Below are 16,896 nucleotides of genomic sequence, written 5' to 3' on the forward strand. Positions count from 1 at the left end.
GTCATGTTGTTTTATTGTATAGTCCGAGCACGCTAATCTGCTCGTTGTAGTTTTTACCCTTCCTTCACCTCCTCGCTCATTCTTCCTCCTCTTATACTGATCCATATATGATGTCAAGTATAGAATAATAGCCCACCTACAGACACACTTTTCCCTTTTCTTATTAGTCCACCGCATTACCCAACACACACACATACACCGTTCTATTCCCAATTGGCCACAGCTACAATACATGTTAATTACCCACAATGCCGCCATCATTTTCACATCTCTACCGCTAATTTGCTTCTACCTTTCTTCCTCTCTTGCAAAGCCCTGCCATCCACTCGCAACGTGTAAAGTAAATAAGAACAAAACAGAGACCAGAAGAAAGTTAAAACAGGCTAGACGTCAACGATTTTCCTTTTTCCTTCACGGATAACATCTTTGCTCTTAGCCAATCGCAATTATGCACTTTACTCATTTATAATCATGTGCTGATGTCTTCAAGACGGATAAAAAGATTGAAGGCCAGGTGCTTCTGATAGACTTTCTCTGTAGGTGGCCTGATGGAGGCAGAACCTTGGATGGATCCACGGAACTTCCATCAATCCTGAAGGAATTCCCACCTCCTGCTATTTTCTTAGTCAAATGTCTTTCCTGACTACAAAGTTTCTGAACGCAACAAATTTGAGCAAGTCTGATCCTTCTGGAACACAAGGCAAGATGTGTGCCTCCTCAGTTTGGGTTTTGCTGGCGGAAGAGGAGGAGGTGGAAAGAGTAGCACGGAGGTCTGAAGTGTTTGTTTGTGAGTGTGTTGCGTGTTGTTGTTAGACTCATTGTTTCCTGTGTTGCTTCGACTCCGGGTTTGTGTTGGCGTTTGGGGGGCTGTTAGTCCGGCGGCGGTACCTTCCTCTTTCTTATTGTCCCTGCTTCTCATTACAGAGAGTAAACACGGCACATTTACCGGACCGGGTTAGCTTGCGAGAAACTGTGTTCGTGAGCTCATCTGCCGGATGGGATTGGCTAAGAACTGGAAAGAGATTCTTTCATTTCATGACATGTTTATTTGAGTGAGGACAGATGCCGCAGCATAGTTGAATCAAAAACAATATTAGAAGATATGATCGAGGCACATGCAGTGCTGATCTTTTAATAACAAACTGAAATCAAAAACCTCCATAGACGACCACAGACGATTTTTTGTTGACAGATGATGATTTACAGTCACCAGCTTTTATTTTGAAAACAACTTTATCTCGATCATGTCGTGGTTTGTAACAGTGCTGGAAAACTCAACATGGGCTGCAAAACTATTTCTTAAATGTGTGTTATCGTTGCAGCCTGATTGTTTTGTCAAACAACAATTTGCAGATTTCCACTACGTAGGGTGGAATTGAAAACTTGGATCCTAGTTGTCCGCTCCTACCTAATATTGTGACTAGTCAGTTTAGAACTTCACTTTGAAACACATATAGAGTTGTTTTTATCTCCATCTAGTAGTTCTTAATACCATCTCTGTTCATATTACTGCAGTAGAGGCTATCTTGGGAGCAGAATTGTATTTTTATATCATGGGAGGGGACAGTATGGATGACTGTGCGCTCTGTAAACACACAAGCAGCACACTTCCTTCTTCACTCTCCCTTGACAGTCATGGCTGAAGGATGCTGCCAACAGGTGTGCAGTTGGGACACTTTTCTGACAGCCCTGGCACACACACACAATTTTAACTTATTTATGTGTGCATAAGCGAGTCGATGACAGGAGGCCGGTCTCGCAGGGCGGTGCGCTCCACTGCAGCTAATTAACCCCAGGAAATAATTGCAATATGCAAATGTTGTTTAGATCATTCACTATACGCTTCCATGCCAGGTAGTCGTCAGTCACTCTGTTGCGTGCCGCTGAGGGTGAAGAGAAAAAAATGCGTCGGGCGATGGAAACGGAAGCATTCCAGCTGCTATTACGAAGCTTTTATATGATTTACGTATGAATAAAATAAACACACAATGCCTCCATCTTTCCGAATGAGGATGAATTTGCCGTGCGACCGGCTTGGCTGGTGTCAGGCGCAATTACAAAGGAGGTGGTGAAGAACAAGAGGTAGCAGAAGCTAGAAGGAGTTCATAAAACGGTCTGATGAAGGGCGACGTGGCGGAGGGGAAAGTGGCGAGGCTTCAAAAGACTTTGATGTCACAGCCTTTCAGACAGATATCTCTGTCGCCGCCTGCACATATCAACACACACTCACAGCCCTGATGGCAGAAGGGCAGGCCGGAGCATTCGTTGCCTGCTCTTGCATCACACCCGCCGAGTCGAGGCGGGTGTTGACACGATGGCCTCCCTCGTGCTAATCTAGTGGCAAACGCAAACACACTGACAGGTTCATTTACCTCCAGACAATCGCAGTAGCAAAAACACATCTAATGGTGTGCACAAAGTTTTGCACAAAGAGAAATTACACTGAGGGAAAAGGGCTTTTTCCTCGTAGAGAAATTAATGGGATTTTGTGATGAGCCGTAATTAGTAGAAAATGTACACTTGGGTGTTTCGCTTTTGATGTGAATATTGTATGCCCTTTACAGCAAAGAAGTCCACTTGGTTGACTTGGACTACTTTCCTAATGTACGCTTGTGTGAAAATGGAATTTAATTGCATGGAACTAAATTTAAAATAAATATATAAAAATAAATATTTTAAAAAATTTAAATAAAATATAAAAATAAAATAATATGACAGTTGGACATCCTTGAATTTTCCTCAAGGCAGTTTGACCTCTGACATTTCCCTTACTGAGAAATAACGCAACGTTAACTCAATCCTAGGTAAAATGAATCTTTGCCGTCCATATCCAATGGCAGTGAATGAGTTAGTGTCTTCTGCTATAAGCTCATAATAAAATCATTGCTTTAGGTCTCTGGGTCAAATTGCTCCCAAAAATTACAAAGTTGCTCCTCAAATGAAGTCATTGATTAGCAAAATTGCTTCTCAAAGAAATAGTTATTTTCAAGCCTTGAGCTCTGTAACTAATTAAAGGAAATATATGTTCGCTCATATTCAGTCCATTCCAGCGGCCGTCCAGGTTACTCCCGTGATTTAAGCATACATATTTTCCCTTGTGTGTGTTGTGCAGGAATGTGTGGTTTACTTTTATTGCCAGGCAGACACTTTGATAGGAAATCAAAGTCTCGAATCAATGTCCCAAGTTCATTAATGGATGCCCTTTTCACTCGTCTCCTTTTACTATTATTCGTCGCTTGCGGCCCCCCGGATAAGTGTTTACATCTCTTTTTAATTAAACATACCCACTTGCTCGCAATATACGTGCTGGCCAAGGTAAAATGTGCGCGGCCATTTTGAGTGTGATGACTCATGTTTTATTTCTTGACATGTATGTGGCGTCCATTGTTTTTCGTTTGACCTTCCCAAGCGTCTTCCCGTGTGGTCGCCACTGGCGTCGAGATAGGCCATTGATTGAGCAACCCGTTACAAATTAAGATTTAAACGTTACCTCTCTAAGCTTATTGAGTTTTACATTTAGGGCATTTGCAATATGCAAGACTTATTGATTGACTAAAGAGTGGCTCTTTATAGATATCTCCTCAGGCTAGCACCACTTTTCTATTGCTCTTCTGTTGTCTTTTACTGTAGCATAACATTTGGATTGCTGTTCGGCTCACGAGTCACCCGCTTTGTCAAAGCTTGTAAAAAGTCTGTTTGCGTTTTTGCAGGAGAACGCTTCCTCCGAGGAACACGTGCTGTACGTGTGGGATCACTTTGTGGCCAAAGCTGCAGCCAAGCATGTCTTCATCGTGGCCCACAGCTATGGAGGGCTGTCTTTTGTAGAGCTGGTCAGTGGTTTTTTTTATTTATTTTGTGCTCCTGCTTCACATTCTTAATCGCTCACTAAAAAGTTATTTCAACATATGAATATCTACACAACATGATCATCACATTTTACAGCACACGACAACTTTAATTGTACGATGGTGTTTAAGTGACGGGACTCAAAACGTCTGGATAAAAAATAACCTTGGAGGGGAAAAAAACCTGCAAATTAAGTAGCGACAGTAATCGCATAATATAACCATTAATAGCCATACCAACTGCAGACACTTGAGGCAGTCACGTAGTGGAGCACTTGTTCAATTAGTAATTTGTTTTGTCCTGTCCTTGGGCTCCATTCAACCACTAGATCAAGAATTGATCGCCTCCAATAAATTCTGTCAGGATGGCAAAAGACTGCTACTGTTACTGACATCCTGATTCCTCAGCCTTGAGGTGTATTGAAAAATGTTAGGAGAAGACGTGATCGAGTCATTTACATGGCTGACATGTTTCACTAGTCAGCCGTGACGGGCTCCATCTCCCGACATGGAGTAGGAATAATATGCTGAATGTTTCTGCTAAGTTCTTGATCAACTCACTGGTCTATGTGGTGTGTCGGAAAAGTTCCTGGAATGAAGTTCTTGATGAACTCACTGGTCTATGTTGGCTTAGGTGTGTCAAAAAAGTTCCAGGATTGGTGTCACCAAAGATAGATGTATTTTGAACCAAAACTATGAACTGCATGTTCTTCTCTGCAATGTGAGCCAGATAATCAGTCGGGGACTGAAGGTGGTTACTTGTCCCACTGGTGATTTCAGAAATATTTCATCCCTTATCTTTTTACCTGGCCTATTCTTTTCTCCCTAGTATTTTGTCATTTTAATTTGGCTGCTAAATATTCATGCCTTGTTTTGTCGGCGACAATCTCTTGGGCTTTTTGGACTGTGCGGCGACCAATCGCTGTTCTTTCCCTTTGTATCCCTTCCCACATTCAGCATCTCGGGGTGTTTAAAGGATTTTGCGAGGTTCTTGCTGGATTCTTTTAAGTAATGTCCTTGTCAAGCGAGAACCCTGTTAAATCAGCCACACGCAGGCCGGCCGGCCGGCACACGCGTGTATATAAATACATTACATACAGCTCCTGCGGTATGGGGATGATAACATCAAGACAAAGAGCTGAAAGATATCCTTTGTTCATTTTAAGTGACAGTGTTGGTAAATGCCAGCGCCAGGTTTCCCTGGAGCCCTTACCACCTTCTGTTGTCTATTATTGTTGCCATTCCTTCCAACCTGAAACTAATTGGGAAAGCGGATACACGGTGGCAGCTCTCCCCGATCTCTTTGACATTTTTAGCCAAATGCGCTCCAGCCTTGCTGGGCGGAAAGATCACATGCACGAAATACGCAAGATTTCAAGCAACTCGTTTTCTACATCATGCACTTATAAGCGCACACTAGCACACATACACCAGCTACTTAATTGAGGAGAAATTGGTCCAGCGGGATGGGATGGGAAGAGTGTGTGTATGTGTGTGTGAGTGCAGAGCCTTGCGGGATGAACCGTTCGACACATGAGAAGACCCAGAGAAAACAAGCTGTCTTCGGGTTAATTACTGCTCCCCTTTGCAGTTAATAAATACATTTCTGATCAAGCCTATCAAAAGGGCCCGCTGTTAATTTCTCCCGCTCGCCCCCTCCCCCCCATGCTCCGGAGCATGTTAACCCCTGTGTGGCGCGCTCAAGTGTTTCATTGCAATTTGATTTTGTTTTAAAAACACTGCGTACGGACTAATTATGGAAACATCAAAGAGGAGCTAACTGCCTTTGACTGCTAGTGCAGGAAGAGAAGCTACGGGGCAAAAGGCTGCTTGCTCTTTCTGCGAACCCCCCCCTCACCACCACCCGCCATCGTTCATTCACCCTTTTACCCTTGCGCGTTTTCCTTCTTTCCATTTCGGTTAGCTGTTGCAGCTCTTCTTTTTTCCTTTCATGATTGTCATGAGGATTTAGTACAAAATCTCACACAAAAATATAATTAATAATATTTATTATTAAAAATATAAAAATCTATTTCATTAATACTATTTTTTATGGAATATACGCAAAGCGTTAGCCGTGTTTCGTGTTAATGTGAGATTCTGTAACGTGTGATTGGTTTTCTGGTTCTATATTTGATTGACTGGCGGCTATTCCAGAGAAGCCAGAGTTGGCTTCACCTAAAAATGTGTTTGTTTAGCTCCATTTTCTGATGAGTTTCACATAAAAAAATAAATAAATAGCGATCTCGGCGACAGAACCACAGAAACCGAGGAGTCCGCCATCTGTATCTTGTCTTTTCATCCATCCTCATCGCCAGGAGTGAGCTTAGACGTGTTGGCGGCGGTCGTGTTCCGGAAGAGTTGCCTGTCCCACTCTAACCTATGTGCTCTGCTCAAAAAAAAAAAAAAAGCGAGCAGTCTTATTGGAAAGGATGTGGTAGCCTTATATAAGATGTTATATAAGAAGGCATCTGTCTCTTTGCACACAAGTGTGTGGGTGCCAACTAGTCAGCAGCTGCAAGTATTGAAATGAGCGTACCTCGTACAAGTCCGACAAAACCGGCCAAATCTCTTGGTGCCACCATCCATCCATTTTTTTTAAATGATTCATCCGCACTTGATGCGTACAAAGTGAACAAGTGTCGATGTTTTGTAGAGAACGCCGTTAGCAAAACAGTTAGACAACTTGGTTGTACTTAGCAACACTGTTTTCTTTCCTCTTGTCGCCCTCTCCCCTTTTTTTTTTTTCTTTTTTGTTTGCATTTCTTTTGTCCTTCCGGAGCCTCCTTCACCCAGTCGGGGTGACCCTCGGGGCAGCAGCCGGGCCAACTCTGCCCTCCGTGCAGGACTCTCGCTTCATGACCGGCATGGTAACAGCGGGCAGTGAAAACACTCGCGCTTCTATTCCCCTTCCTGCCTTTGTTTAATTGCGACAGGGATTTCATTTGTAATCATTTATTGATTACGATTTTTGGACTTTTTGGACCCCTACAACATCTTCATTTCCTTACGTAATTATCAAAGTATGTCTTTATCTAATCAGGACATCGAAAATTAATTGAGTCATGGAAGACACAAAGCTTAACAATGAAGTCTTTCAACAAAGTCCAGATTAATGAACTTGTCGTGAAAATTTCCGGGAAACACTCAAAATATTAAATTAAGCCTTTTTTTCCCCTCCTGAATGTCTTTTTGTCGGAAGTTGCCCATTTCCAAGCTTCTTCCTGTGTTTTTTGCACCACCTGGTACTAAGCTGGCCACTCAATGCACAGTCATGAAAGTGATGTTTTATTTTTTTAAAACACGATACAGATCCCAGTCAGACTGCAAATAGGTTTATTCCTCACAAGGTGAATGTACCGAACGAAAGAAAACACAGAATAATTCCCAATGTCTAAAGGTAGCTTTTCCTTTTAAATCTCGACCGCAATAGGCCGTCAATAAACTTTTTCATTCCATTTTTTTCCTCTCTTACTGCTAATAAAAATATATTTTTGTACCATTTTGTTTCCTTAAGTATACATATCAGAACTACTGTATACGTTTCTAAACAATTTAACACATTGTTAAATCCAGCCAAAATTGAATATTGGTTGTATGAAAATCTTTTAATTCCATTTTAAAGAACCATGTTATGCCACTGAAAAAAAAAAAAGCAAACTGAAATAAGATACAGTACTTGGACTAATAGAAAATCTCTTCATTTTGTGTTTATATGCACATCTCAACCACCCTCTAAACTCTAGAGTGCTATCATGTCCATTGCTTCAGGAAAGGGCTAAAGAGATGTCTTGTTCCTTTTTTTTTTTTTTTGAATCTCAATAGCTTGTGGCATTGTGTCGTTTCCGTGTGTTCTGATGCGTCTGTGTGTCCGTCTTGTTCTAGTCTGCGGGCTTACGTACGTGCGCCCGTGTTTGCATTTCCACGCATGTAAATGGTCGCCCGGAGAAGCCTGAATCATCCTAAACACAACAGCTTGGTGGTTAGCAGCTCTCACAACCACATTAGGGAAGGAAGAAAAAGAGGAGGAGAGGGTGAGAGGCGATGATAAATGACTGGGGCGCACTAGCAGAAATTAGTGGAGCCATATGCAAAGCTGTGGCGTTTTGTTTGATGTGAAACAAAAGGACCACCATGACAAAAGTGGCTGCCGGCCCTCGCAGCGGGACAGCAGCCCTCAGGACAGACACCGAGAACAACTGTGTGTGTCGCCCGAGCCTGAATACGTTCCAGTCTCGTCTATATTATGTATATTCTCCCCTCAGTTTTTTTTTTTTTTTTTGTGCGTCGCTCATAATGACATACACGCCGAGCCCTTTGTACGCCGCGAAAAAAGACGCGGTTTCTTCCTCGCCGCCGCCACCGCCGCCGCTCCGGCATATTTGCTCTATTAACCGCGTGAAATATAGACGTCTAATTTCCCGGCGAATGAATAGGCATCTTGGAGAGCGGCTCTCCTCTTAACATAAGGATGTAAATTGAACTGTTTAAATGTCACGGCTTGCAAGCTGATTTGATTTGAATTGATTTGCTTGTTTCTGGAGAAAAGAGCTCCCTCGCCAAAGCTCGCCAATGCCGCCTGCCACAGATAGACCAAGGTCTTTCTTTTTACCTCAACAACACATTGTAGGGCTTGTGAATTCTTCTATCTGCTGTGATTATGTACAAATGGCCTTCATTTGCCATCCATTTCAAAGCTGTAGTGCTGCATTGTGACTAGAGGCAGATGACGCAGAGCAAATTACAGCGGGTTTGCCGCCTGAAAAGGATACTCGCACAATAGGCTTTGTGAAGTATTCCCTTCAATACAACGCCATTATGCTCACCTTTGTTGGTGTTTCTCTCTATGTTTTGGGAGCTTCCTTGCTTTCTAGATTACATTTGGAGCGCCGAGCCCGGGCGAGAAATGTGTGGAGAGGGGGGTTGCGCTCATTTCTTTCAATATTGTCGCCGATTGCGCATTGGGTGTTTTGTGTTGAATTTGTTTTTTTAATTGAGCCTATTTTGTGACATGTGTGCTTACAAGAAAATCAAGGTTCATTAAAAAGTATCAATGCGCGTCGTTAGCGTGCACGTGATTTTGAATGCTGTCCATATTTGAATTATTTGAGTCAATAATAACATAGATGTTGGTCCTTTCTTTTCTTTTACTCTGTATGTATTTCCTGAAGTAGTGGCTGGGAGCATTTGTTTGTTTAGAATCCATTCTGTCAACTTTTCCGCAGAAACTAGAAGTCTTACAAATTGTTTGTACGTATTTATATTCATCGTTGTTGTTATTTTACATTGAGTTTAGTTTTCTTCATTTTGGCTTTCATAGATCGTCTGACACTTCCAACCATCAAGGGCAATTCCAAACTCAATGCCATCTCTTTAATTGCATTCACAGTGTTTATAAACTCGCCAACTTGATGCCAGTTCACAGTTTGTTGTGTTTTGATGCAGCTTTTTGACTTGGGTTCATTTCCTAGAGGCAGACATGGCCTCGCTGCTCTTCACTAGAAGCTAGCAACGGTCAATACGCCTCGGGAATCACTTCCATGTTTTGTTTCCATTGTCTCTATCTGTTTTTTAAAATGTATTTATATGTCTCCAACTTCTTGGATAGCACTGAATTTATGACCTAGTGTCTCTTTTTGGACTTAGTTTGTGTTACCAAAAGTCTCATGCACAGTTCCTACTCGAAGGGAAACTAACTGAAATCATTGGCACCGCCATTATTAATCAAATATATGCAATGTGCTTTATTATGGAGGAAAAAGATCATTTGTAATATCTGAGCATCTTGGCTATGTAGTCCAAGCACTCTCCTTAGTTTGTTTGTCAAAACACACTCTTGTTACCATGGCGATGTAATAGAAACTCATCCCGACAAGTATTATTGAGAGGACCATTCATAAGCCTCTCTCTTGTTGTCGTCTTATTTTTCTTTGTCGACAAGAGGAAGTGAAATAGCAATCTCTTCTCAAGGCTCAAAGGATTGTTCTTGACCGTCCCAATCCCTGTCATATCTAATTCTTTTCAGCATTAGTAATCTTTTTTTTTTTTTTTTGGCACCACTTTGTAATGTAAGAAGCTATGCTCGTTCGTACGAGTTCATTGAAATCTTAAGGGATTCATCATTACATATTTACTGGCTTGGACCAATCTCGCTGTAAGGTCCTACCCTCGTCCCATTGATCTAGTGCGCATGTTCACTCCCGAGGTTACGGGACGTGCTTCCATTTGCATAAGGCTCTGGGCAAGGTTCTTTCCACCATTGATTGGCCTGTCCATGAGCGCCTCGTGCCTTCTCACATTGATCACTTTTTTTTTTTGTTGTTTTCCTGGAGACAGTGCTACCCAGAGTTCAGCTGCAGCTCTAGTTCAGCAAACCTGGCGGAAGAAGAGAGAGGGATGCGGAAAGAGGAAGGGATGATAAAAAAGAATGTCATGTCAAAGAGGATGGATGGAAAAATTTACCTTAAACATTTTTCGTACATTTCCTGCGGACAGTTCTCCAAAATAATCAGCATAATTTCTGATTATCCGATTTTTAATCTTTATAAAAGTCTTTAAAAAGATAAATATATGTATTTTTTATATATATATATTTTATTTTTATATTTATATTTTTTTTGGGCGGGTGTTAATGGTTAATTGTGTTACTATATATATGATCAAATAGTGTTTCAATGTACGTTGTTTGCTACTCCGCCATGGCAGCACAGGGCTCAAAGCCCCACAATGCACCTCTTCTCTTTGTTCCAGCGTGCCGCTTTGTCTGCCGCTCTCCAGCTTCCCCTCGGCTCGTAGCCTCCGAGGCAAGGTCCCGCTCTCTTCCCTCTTCTCTCCTTCTGACCTCCTTCACGCCGTCATTCATTTCAAACAAGCCTTCGACGCCGCCGTTGATTTCGGCGACATGTCTCTGTGGCGTCAGTTTGCGTTTTCAGTGAGGTCGCAATTGAGCTTCTGGTCGACGCTCTTGGTTTTTGATCACCTCTTTGTCCCATAAATATTTTTAATAGTTCGTATTAGTCTCCCCCCTTCGTTATCCAAACATCAGTTAGTTCAGCTTCAGCCAATATATTAGCCTGTTGTCCAATTGCGATACTTTTTTGCAAACTCTCAACAAGATCTTTGCGTATTATATGACAGCTTATTTGAATTCAACTCGGAAAATGCAAATGACATATTGTGCCGTAAAAAAAGAAAAAAGTATTGTTGCTTTTTTACCCTCCCCTCTGTTGTGTTATTTGCATTTTCATCCTTTTTTTTCTGGAGCCGGCTTTCCATTCTTCTCATTGTGGCATTTCCAGGCGTTCACCTGCTGTGTCTGGGTGAGTCAGATGGTTATGACCCAGGTCACCTTCACCAGCGAGGGAATACGCTCGCTTGACGCCAGCTTTGAATGTGCCACAGATGACATGTTGACAGCTCCAATGAATCGCTTGTCACTTGTCATTTTTCCCTCCCCCTCCTTGCTAATTTTTCCTTAAGAACACTTTGGATACACAAGAGGAATGCTTTGGGCACATGCATTTGCAAATTGCCGCGTGGGCAAGGCTTGAATTCCTCACGTTCGAGCTCCCTTACGATTGTGACCGGTTTCACTCTGAGCTGAAAGTAGAAGACGTCTTAAGACTTTTTGTGAAAGGCTGTGAGGAACAGCGAGGTGCAAATGTCAATGAACTCGGTGACTTCAGGGTTGAAGTTGAAACCGTCTTAGTGCTCTTTTGCTATTCCGCTTACATCTGCTTTGTCATATTCAGCGCTTGCCTGAACTCTGATCCCTCGGCATCAATGCGCGACCTCAATTTGCGTGCGCTCATGGATTTGTTTGTATATACGTTTCAGTGGCGTTCTTTTTTTGTTTAATTTGAAAAGTGATTGACAGCAAAGGAAAAAAAAAGGTCCCTCAATCACTTTTGGCTGCTTGCAATTCCCGACTTTGTCTCTGAGCTGATCTATATCCTCCATTACTTATGGCAAGCCTTTGTTTAAATTCTTTATGGCACTTTTCCCCCCCTCTTCCGTAGGGCGTTTTAGTTATGTACTTGCGGTAAAACATATTTAATTTTTTAAGCCCAGAAAGCTGAGAGTGAAAGGAGATGAACTGTTTTATGCGCCATTTTAGGGCTTTATGTGGTGTGAAATACGATGAGGGTTGTAAAAGAGTCAAAAGGAAGGTAGAGAGAGGGAGGATCGTACAGATCGAGCCACGGAGAAGCTAAATATGCTCCAAATTTGCTGGAATTGAAGAAACAAATAATAATCACGTCTATTTTTCATATTAAAATAGTAGTAATGATAATATTCACTAATTTTATACTTTAGTATTTGTTGAACTAACAATACTGAACTTTAATTATAACTTAAAAGAACAACCAGAAATGTAATTTGTTTCAAGTAAATTAAAAATGTGTTAGGTTTAATAAAAGTAAACCTGCTGTTGCGTCTGTGGCCTCTTCGGGGTAGAAATAGAGGTACACGTACTCATTTTTCACAGGCTAGGAAGAATATATGCCTGTGAGCATTGTGTTTGCTTTCTAATGCTAGTTTATTCGAGCCGCTCAATAGGGTTTTCCATTCATTGTTAGCATTAAGCTCACGGTGTCAATGTGTCCACTTGTTTTTGTCGGGTGTTTAATTGTGCAAAAACTCCAATTAGGGTGTCATAAATGCACATCCAGGGAAGGCAAAGGAACACGTCCTGAGCTTGCAGTACCTTTGAAGAACATGCTTGGAGAACATATTGGATACACCAACTCCTGAACTTATGTCCCTCCCTTCCCAATTCCCCGGCGCTTCCGCTATCGCTCATGCGATGCCACTTGTGTTCTGACCTCCTCGCCACTCGCTACCTTCCCTCCTTAAGTGTCGCTTTGCGTCCAGTGTCTTGACGCGTCGAGTTGCGGCCAGTTTGTTTGGTCTGGTTTCTGTCAAACACTAGGGGGCACTGCCTGTCCTTTGCTACCCGTCTCCTCTCCGGCATCCAAAACGAGTCTGTTTGTAAAAATGTGTGTCTTGCGTGTTGTTCGAAAAAAACAGTCCTCCAGTCTGTAATGGATGACACGGACTTGCTTTCAGACAGGCAGGCAGCACGTCTCCGGTGGCCACCGGGGCCTGCGCTCTGCTCCGAGCCCCCCCTCCCCGTCTCCCTTCCTCCCGCCTTCGCAGCCGCCATTTCTTCTAGCTGAACGCAGGTCCGCAGGCTAATGAAAAGGGCTGGAGAGGAGCGACAAGTCGTCTTCCAGACACTTGCGCTCACCCTTAACCCGCAGAGACCGACTGACTCTCTGTGACAGCCAAGTAGCCCCTCCTCGTCTCGCTGCCCAGGTTGGCCCTCGGTCCCTTGGGTCACGCGGCAGTGTCTGGCTTGCCCGCTTGACGCCAAACACTGCTCACCGAGCATGACGTTAAACAAAGGTAGGAAGGAACGAGTGGACGGGAGCGACTGCATTGTTTAGTCAAAAAAAAAAAGACTGATATAGAACTTGACACTTTGGGGATTTGCAAAGTAAGCATCCTTCCCTCTTCTAGTGCTTTTATACAACTTTTGTGACTCTGCACGCGTGCGCCGTTTCCTCATGGCCACTGCATAATGCGATTCCCCCCTATTATTATTATTTTTATTCTTGGTGAGCAGACAGATGATGTGGGGTGTTTTGATAGTGCTAATTGGCAGCTCCCATCCAGGCAGCGTGCGGATGGGGTTGGACGACTTGAAGTGGCGCTTTTGTTTTGAGGTGTCAAAGCCAACACAGAACAAAGACGACGGGAGAAATGTGCCATCGGCGTCGTGCACACACATTCGCACTAACGCGCATCCATACATATACAAATAAATACATTTATGCCGTATATATGTATGCATTCCCATTTGATCATATGCACAGAAAATATCAAGTTGCCGGGAATCGTCCATGGCTCTCACACACACACATGCTCACTCACACTTAGACAAACAACGATAAAATGACAAGATAATCACCGCATTCCTTCTGCCTAAATGCATTTGTGTGAGATAAACTAATAAATATACTGTTTTCCTTTCAAATGTCCTCCATCGGAAGCTGGAATTACCATACGCCGACAAAGACCTGACAGAGGTGTAATAGTTAAAAAGGTAATTTGACTACAAGTTGGAGTTTGGGTGAGGAAAGGGGTCAGCTTGCTTTCCTCCAACAGCCCCCCCCCCTCCTCCCCTGATGCGCCTCCCTCGCTTTAATGGTTTATTCACGCTTTTCGAGGACTTTTTGCATGATTGACTGACAAGGTCTTTTTCAGAAATAGCATCTTCAGTAATGAGAAATAATTGACTCCCTAATCAAAAAGGGGGTTGATGGAATCCACAAACCTAGCTGTAATCTTCTGTGGCATTTCCAGCAGAAATGACAGTCCTCATAGCTTCAGGCGCTATACCACTTTGATTTAATTGCTTTTTTTTAAGATTAATAATATACTTTATAGTGAAATATGTATGGCAGTAGATACTGTGTATGAGTGTCCCTCGCACTACTCTCAAGCAACTTTACTACTCACAAGCAAATTTTAATCAGCAATACACACATAAATTATATATATATATATATATATATATATCCAATATCAACAGAAATGGTAAAATAAAACTATAAAATGAAATTATTAGTAAAAAAAAAAGTTACATAATTAAAATCAAATCCACATATTATTTTTGTCCCCTTTGGGTTTCACTTGACAAATTCATTTTGAATACTTAACAGCATCCAAGTAATTTGCTCCATTTTATCTTTGAATCAGTCATCCGATTGTTTATAAAAGTAAATGCCTTTAGAACTGCAAAGTGTTCGCTTGATATGGCAAATTACCTTGGTAGCCTCTCAGTCGCTCCAATTTGTAACATGTCTTCAAGTCTCTTTCTTCCAGAAAGGCTGTTTAAAATCATGGCTAGTGGCAATGAAAAGTTAATTTCAGATGGTTATATATTTCCATTAATTTCCTTCAGCCTCCTGTATTTTTGCCTCTCTTATGTCCTTGTTCCCTTGAGTACATGTGGATGACACAACCTGTTTCTTTAATAATGTCTTCTCCCCCCCTGTGGCACAGTAGAAAGCAAATATTAAGGACCATTAAAAAAAAAAAAAACATAAAAGCAAAGAAGAACTTTTTTCCTCACTTTTACCCCGTAACTTTCTTCCATTCTGTTTTCCATCTTTGGCATGGTAGCTTCTCATTCAGGGACGGTTGGAGTGGCTCTAGAAGTTAATCCTTCAGATCCTCCTCCTGCAGCCTTGATGACCCCTCTCACACACACACGCACACACACCTAAACCTGTTTTGCCGTTAATGTGTGGCAGCAGGCACCTCCACATTTGTTATTTTCTCATTTGCTTCTTCCTCCCTCTTCATTCACAGCCAAGGTGAAAATTTATCCAACTTGAGATGTTGCTACCACTATTTTATCCGTTACACCTTTTTTTTTAACAATAGCTACTAATGAACTCAACTTTTACATGCTCACAATCTCTCAAATAGTTCCGGTCTAAGGATGTGAGTGAAACTTTTGCAAATATTCTCACAGCGCATCGCACTTGAGAAATGCCGAGCCGCATGCCAACTCTGGGTAGTTAGTGAAGAAAATCAGTGTGTTACTGTCTTGGATGTGTGTATGCTAGATATGGACAGCAACACCCAGACTGTAACACACATTGTTGCTGCTTTGGTGGAGTGTGAAAAAAAACACTGATTTCTTAAGTGGCAATTTCATCATCCTTGCCATTGGAAAAGCAGCGGAGAGTAAACATCTGTGCATGTGTGTGTGTGTGATGTGTGCGTAATTCTAAGCACCCAAGACTACCAGGGGCCCTAGAAAACAGTTTTCAAATTGACCAAGGATGAATATGCTTGTGGTTTGATAACAATTGACTACACTGTAAATAAAAATGATGGCAGCAGTTAGCACAACAAAGCAAACAAATTGTTTTCTCTGAAACAAGTTGTTGTTACTTTTTTTAAGTTGGACGAATGCAAGGAAGCCAATTTTCACATTGGCAAAACTAAAACAAGATTTTGTTGAATTGCCCAACTTAAAATGTTATCAGTTTGTTGCCTTGCAATTTTGAGTTCACTCAACTTGAGCCACATACTAGGTAAGCGTTTTCAATTAAAGTAGCGGAACACATTGGCTTTGTTAACCAAGCCAACAACAAACTAGAAGACTGCACACACAGCACTGTTGCCTAGTTGCGCCATATTTACAATGCTGTATTATGTCGAGGTTTTTGTGGGGAACAACAACAAAAATTACAGTCATTCATCACCCCGCTAAACAGGACCATTCATAAAGTCCGATATCTGGAGCACACTTATTCACGCTTTATAAATTTGAATAACAAGTGTCTTATAGTTGTGTATATGTAAAAAAACATGATAAAGTATGTTGATATAGTTATTTATTTGTTCACATTTATATATTTATTACATTTATTGATGCTTTGTCCCACTAAGACAAACTACCATAAAATCACAATTCATCAAATTTAGTCCACAGTAGTTCACTCTGACAAATTTAGTCTCATTTTTTTTTTAAATCGTGAAATCACTTAAATCACTTAAAATCACTTAAAATCGCCTGTGTCCTTTTATCGTTTCCTCTGCGGTTCTGGCATGATTTTCCTCCAGTAACTTTTTCAGATTTTGTGCACAGCAACATCTGCGTGTGCTTTTGTTGGTCCGTCGTCAGCTGTCTCCTCTTTTGCCAGAGTTCAGAGAGGCCTCACTTTCAGCACTTTCCTCGACACACCCCTTATTAGGCCCGCTCCAACTCTCCCTCCCTCCCTATTCCTCTCGTCATCATGGTTCCCCCTCGCCACCCATCCGAAACCGTTAAAACAGGGTCATCGCCTTGCGTCCACTTGTAGGCTGTCCCTTTAACCTGCTCTCAAATACTTTGGGCTATTATTATAGCTTATAAATCATTAAGAAACTTTAATTATACGGAATTTTCATGGTGGAAATGTGCAAGCTGACACATGGGAAGGAGAATTTAATGGGCCAGCAAGTCCCAGCACCGTGAGGGAAAATATTG

General features: G+C 41.9%; 1 protein-coding gene and 1 long non-coding RNA gene across 3 annotated transcripts in view; one reads left to right on the forward strand and one right to left on the reverse strand.

Annotated features, from left to right (window-relative positions):
* The window catches only part of arb2a (ARB2 cotranscriptional regulator A), a 91,478-nt gene that overhangs the window by 40,053 nt on the left and 34,529 nt on the right, over window positions 1–16,896 (forward strand). The window contains exon 8 of the mRNA XM_088376773.1: window positions 3,711–3,830. Within this exon, the coding sequence (XP_088232899.1) occupies window positions 3,711–3,830 (120 nt within the window). The remainder of the gene's footprint in view (window positions 1–3,710; window positions 3,831–16,896) is intronic.
* Window positions 9,849–15,082, reverse strand: LOC148397373 (uncharacterized). Of its 2 annotated transcripts, none has more exons than XR_015858785.1 (3): window positions 14,992–15,082; window positions 14,678–14,904; window positions 9,849–10,220 (listed from the first exon to the last, which is right to left on the reverse strand). It is a non-coding gene; the product is annotated as an uncharacterized LOC148397373 (long non-coding RNA). The 2 variants fall into 2 exon arrangements; XR_015858784.1 differs by having other exon boundaries at window positions 14,986–15,082.

The sequence above is a fragment of the Syngnathus floridae genome, chromosome 5, assembly GCF_059516105.1.
Source record: "Syngnathus floridae isolate MCC-2025c chromosome 5, RoL_Sflo_1.0, whole genome shotgun sequence".
In the NCBI taxonomy this organism is placed as follows: Eukaryota; Metazoa; Chordata; class Actinopteri; order Syngnathiformes; family Syngnathidae; genus Syngnathus; species Syngnathus floridae.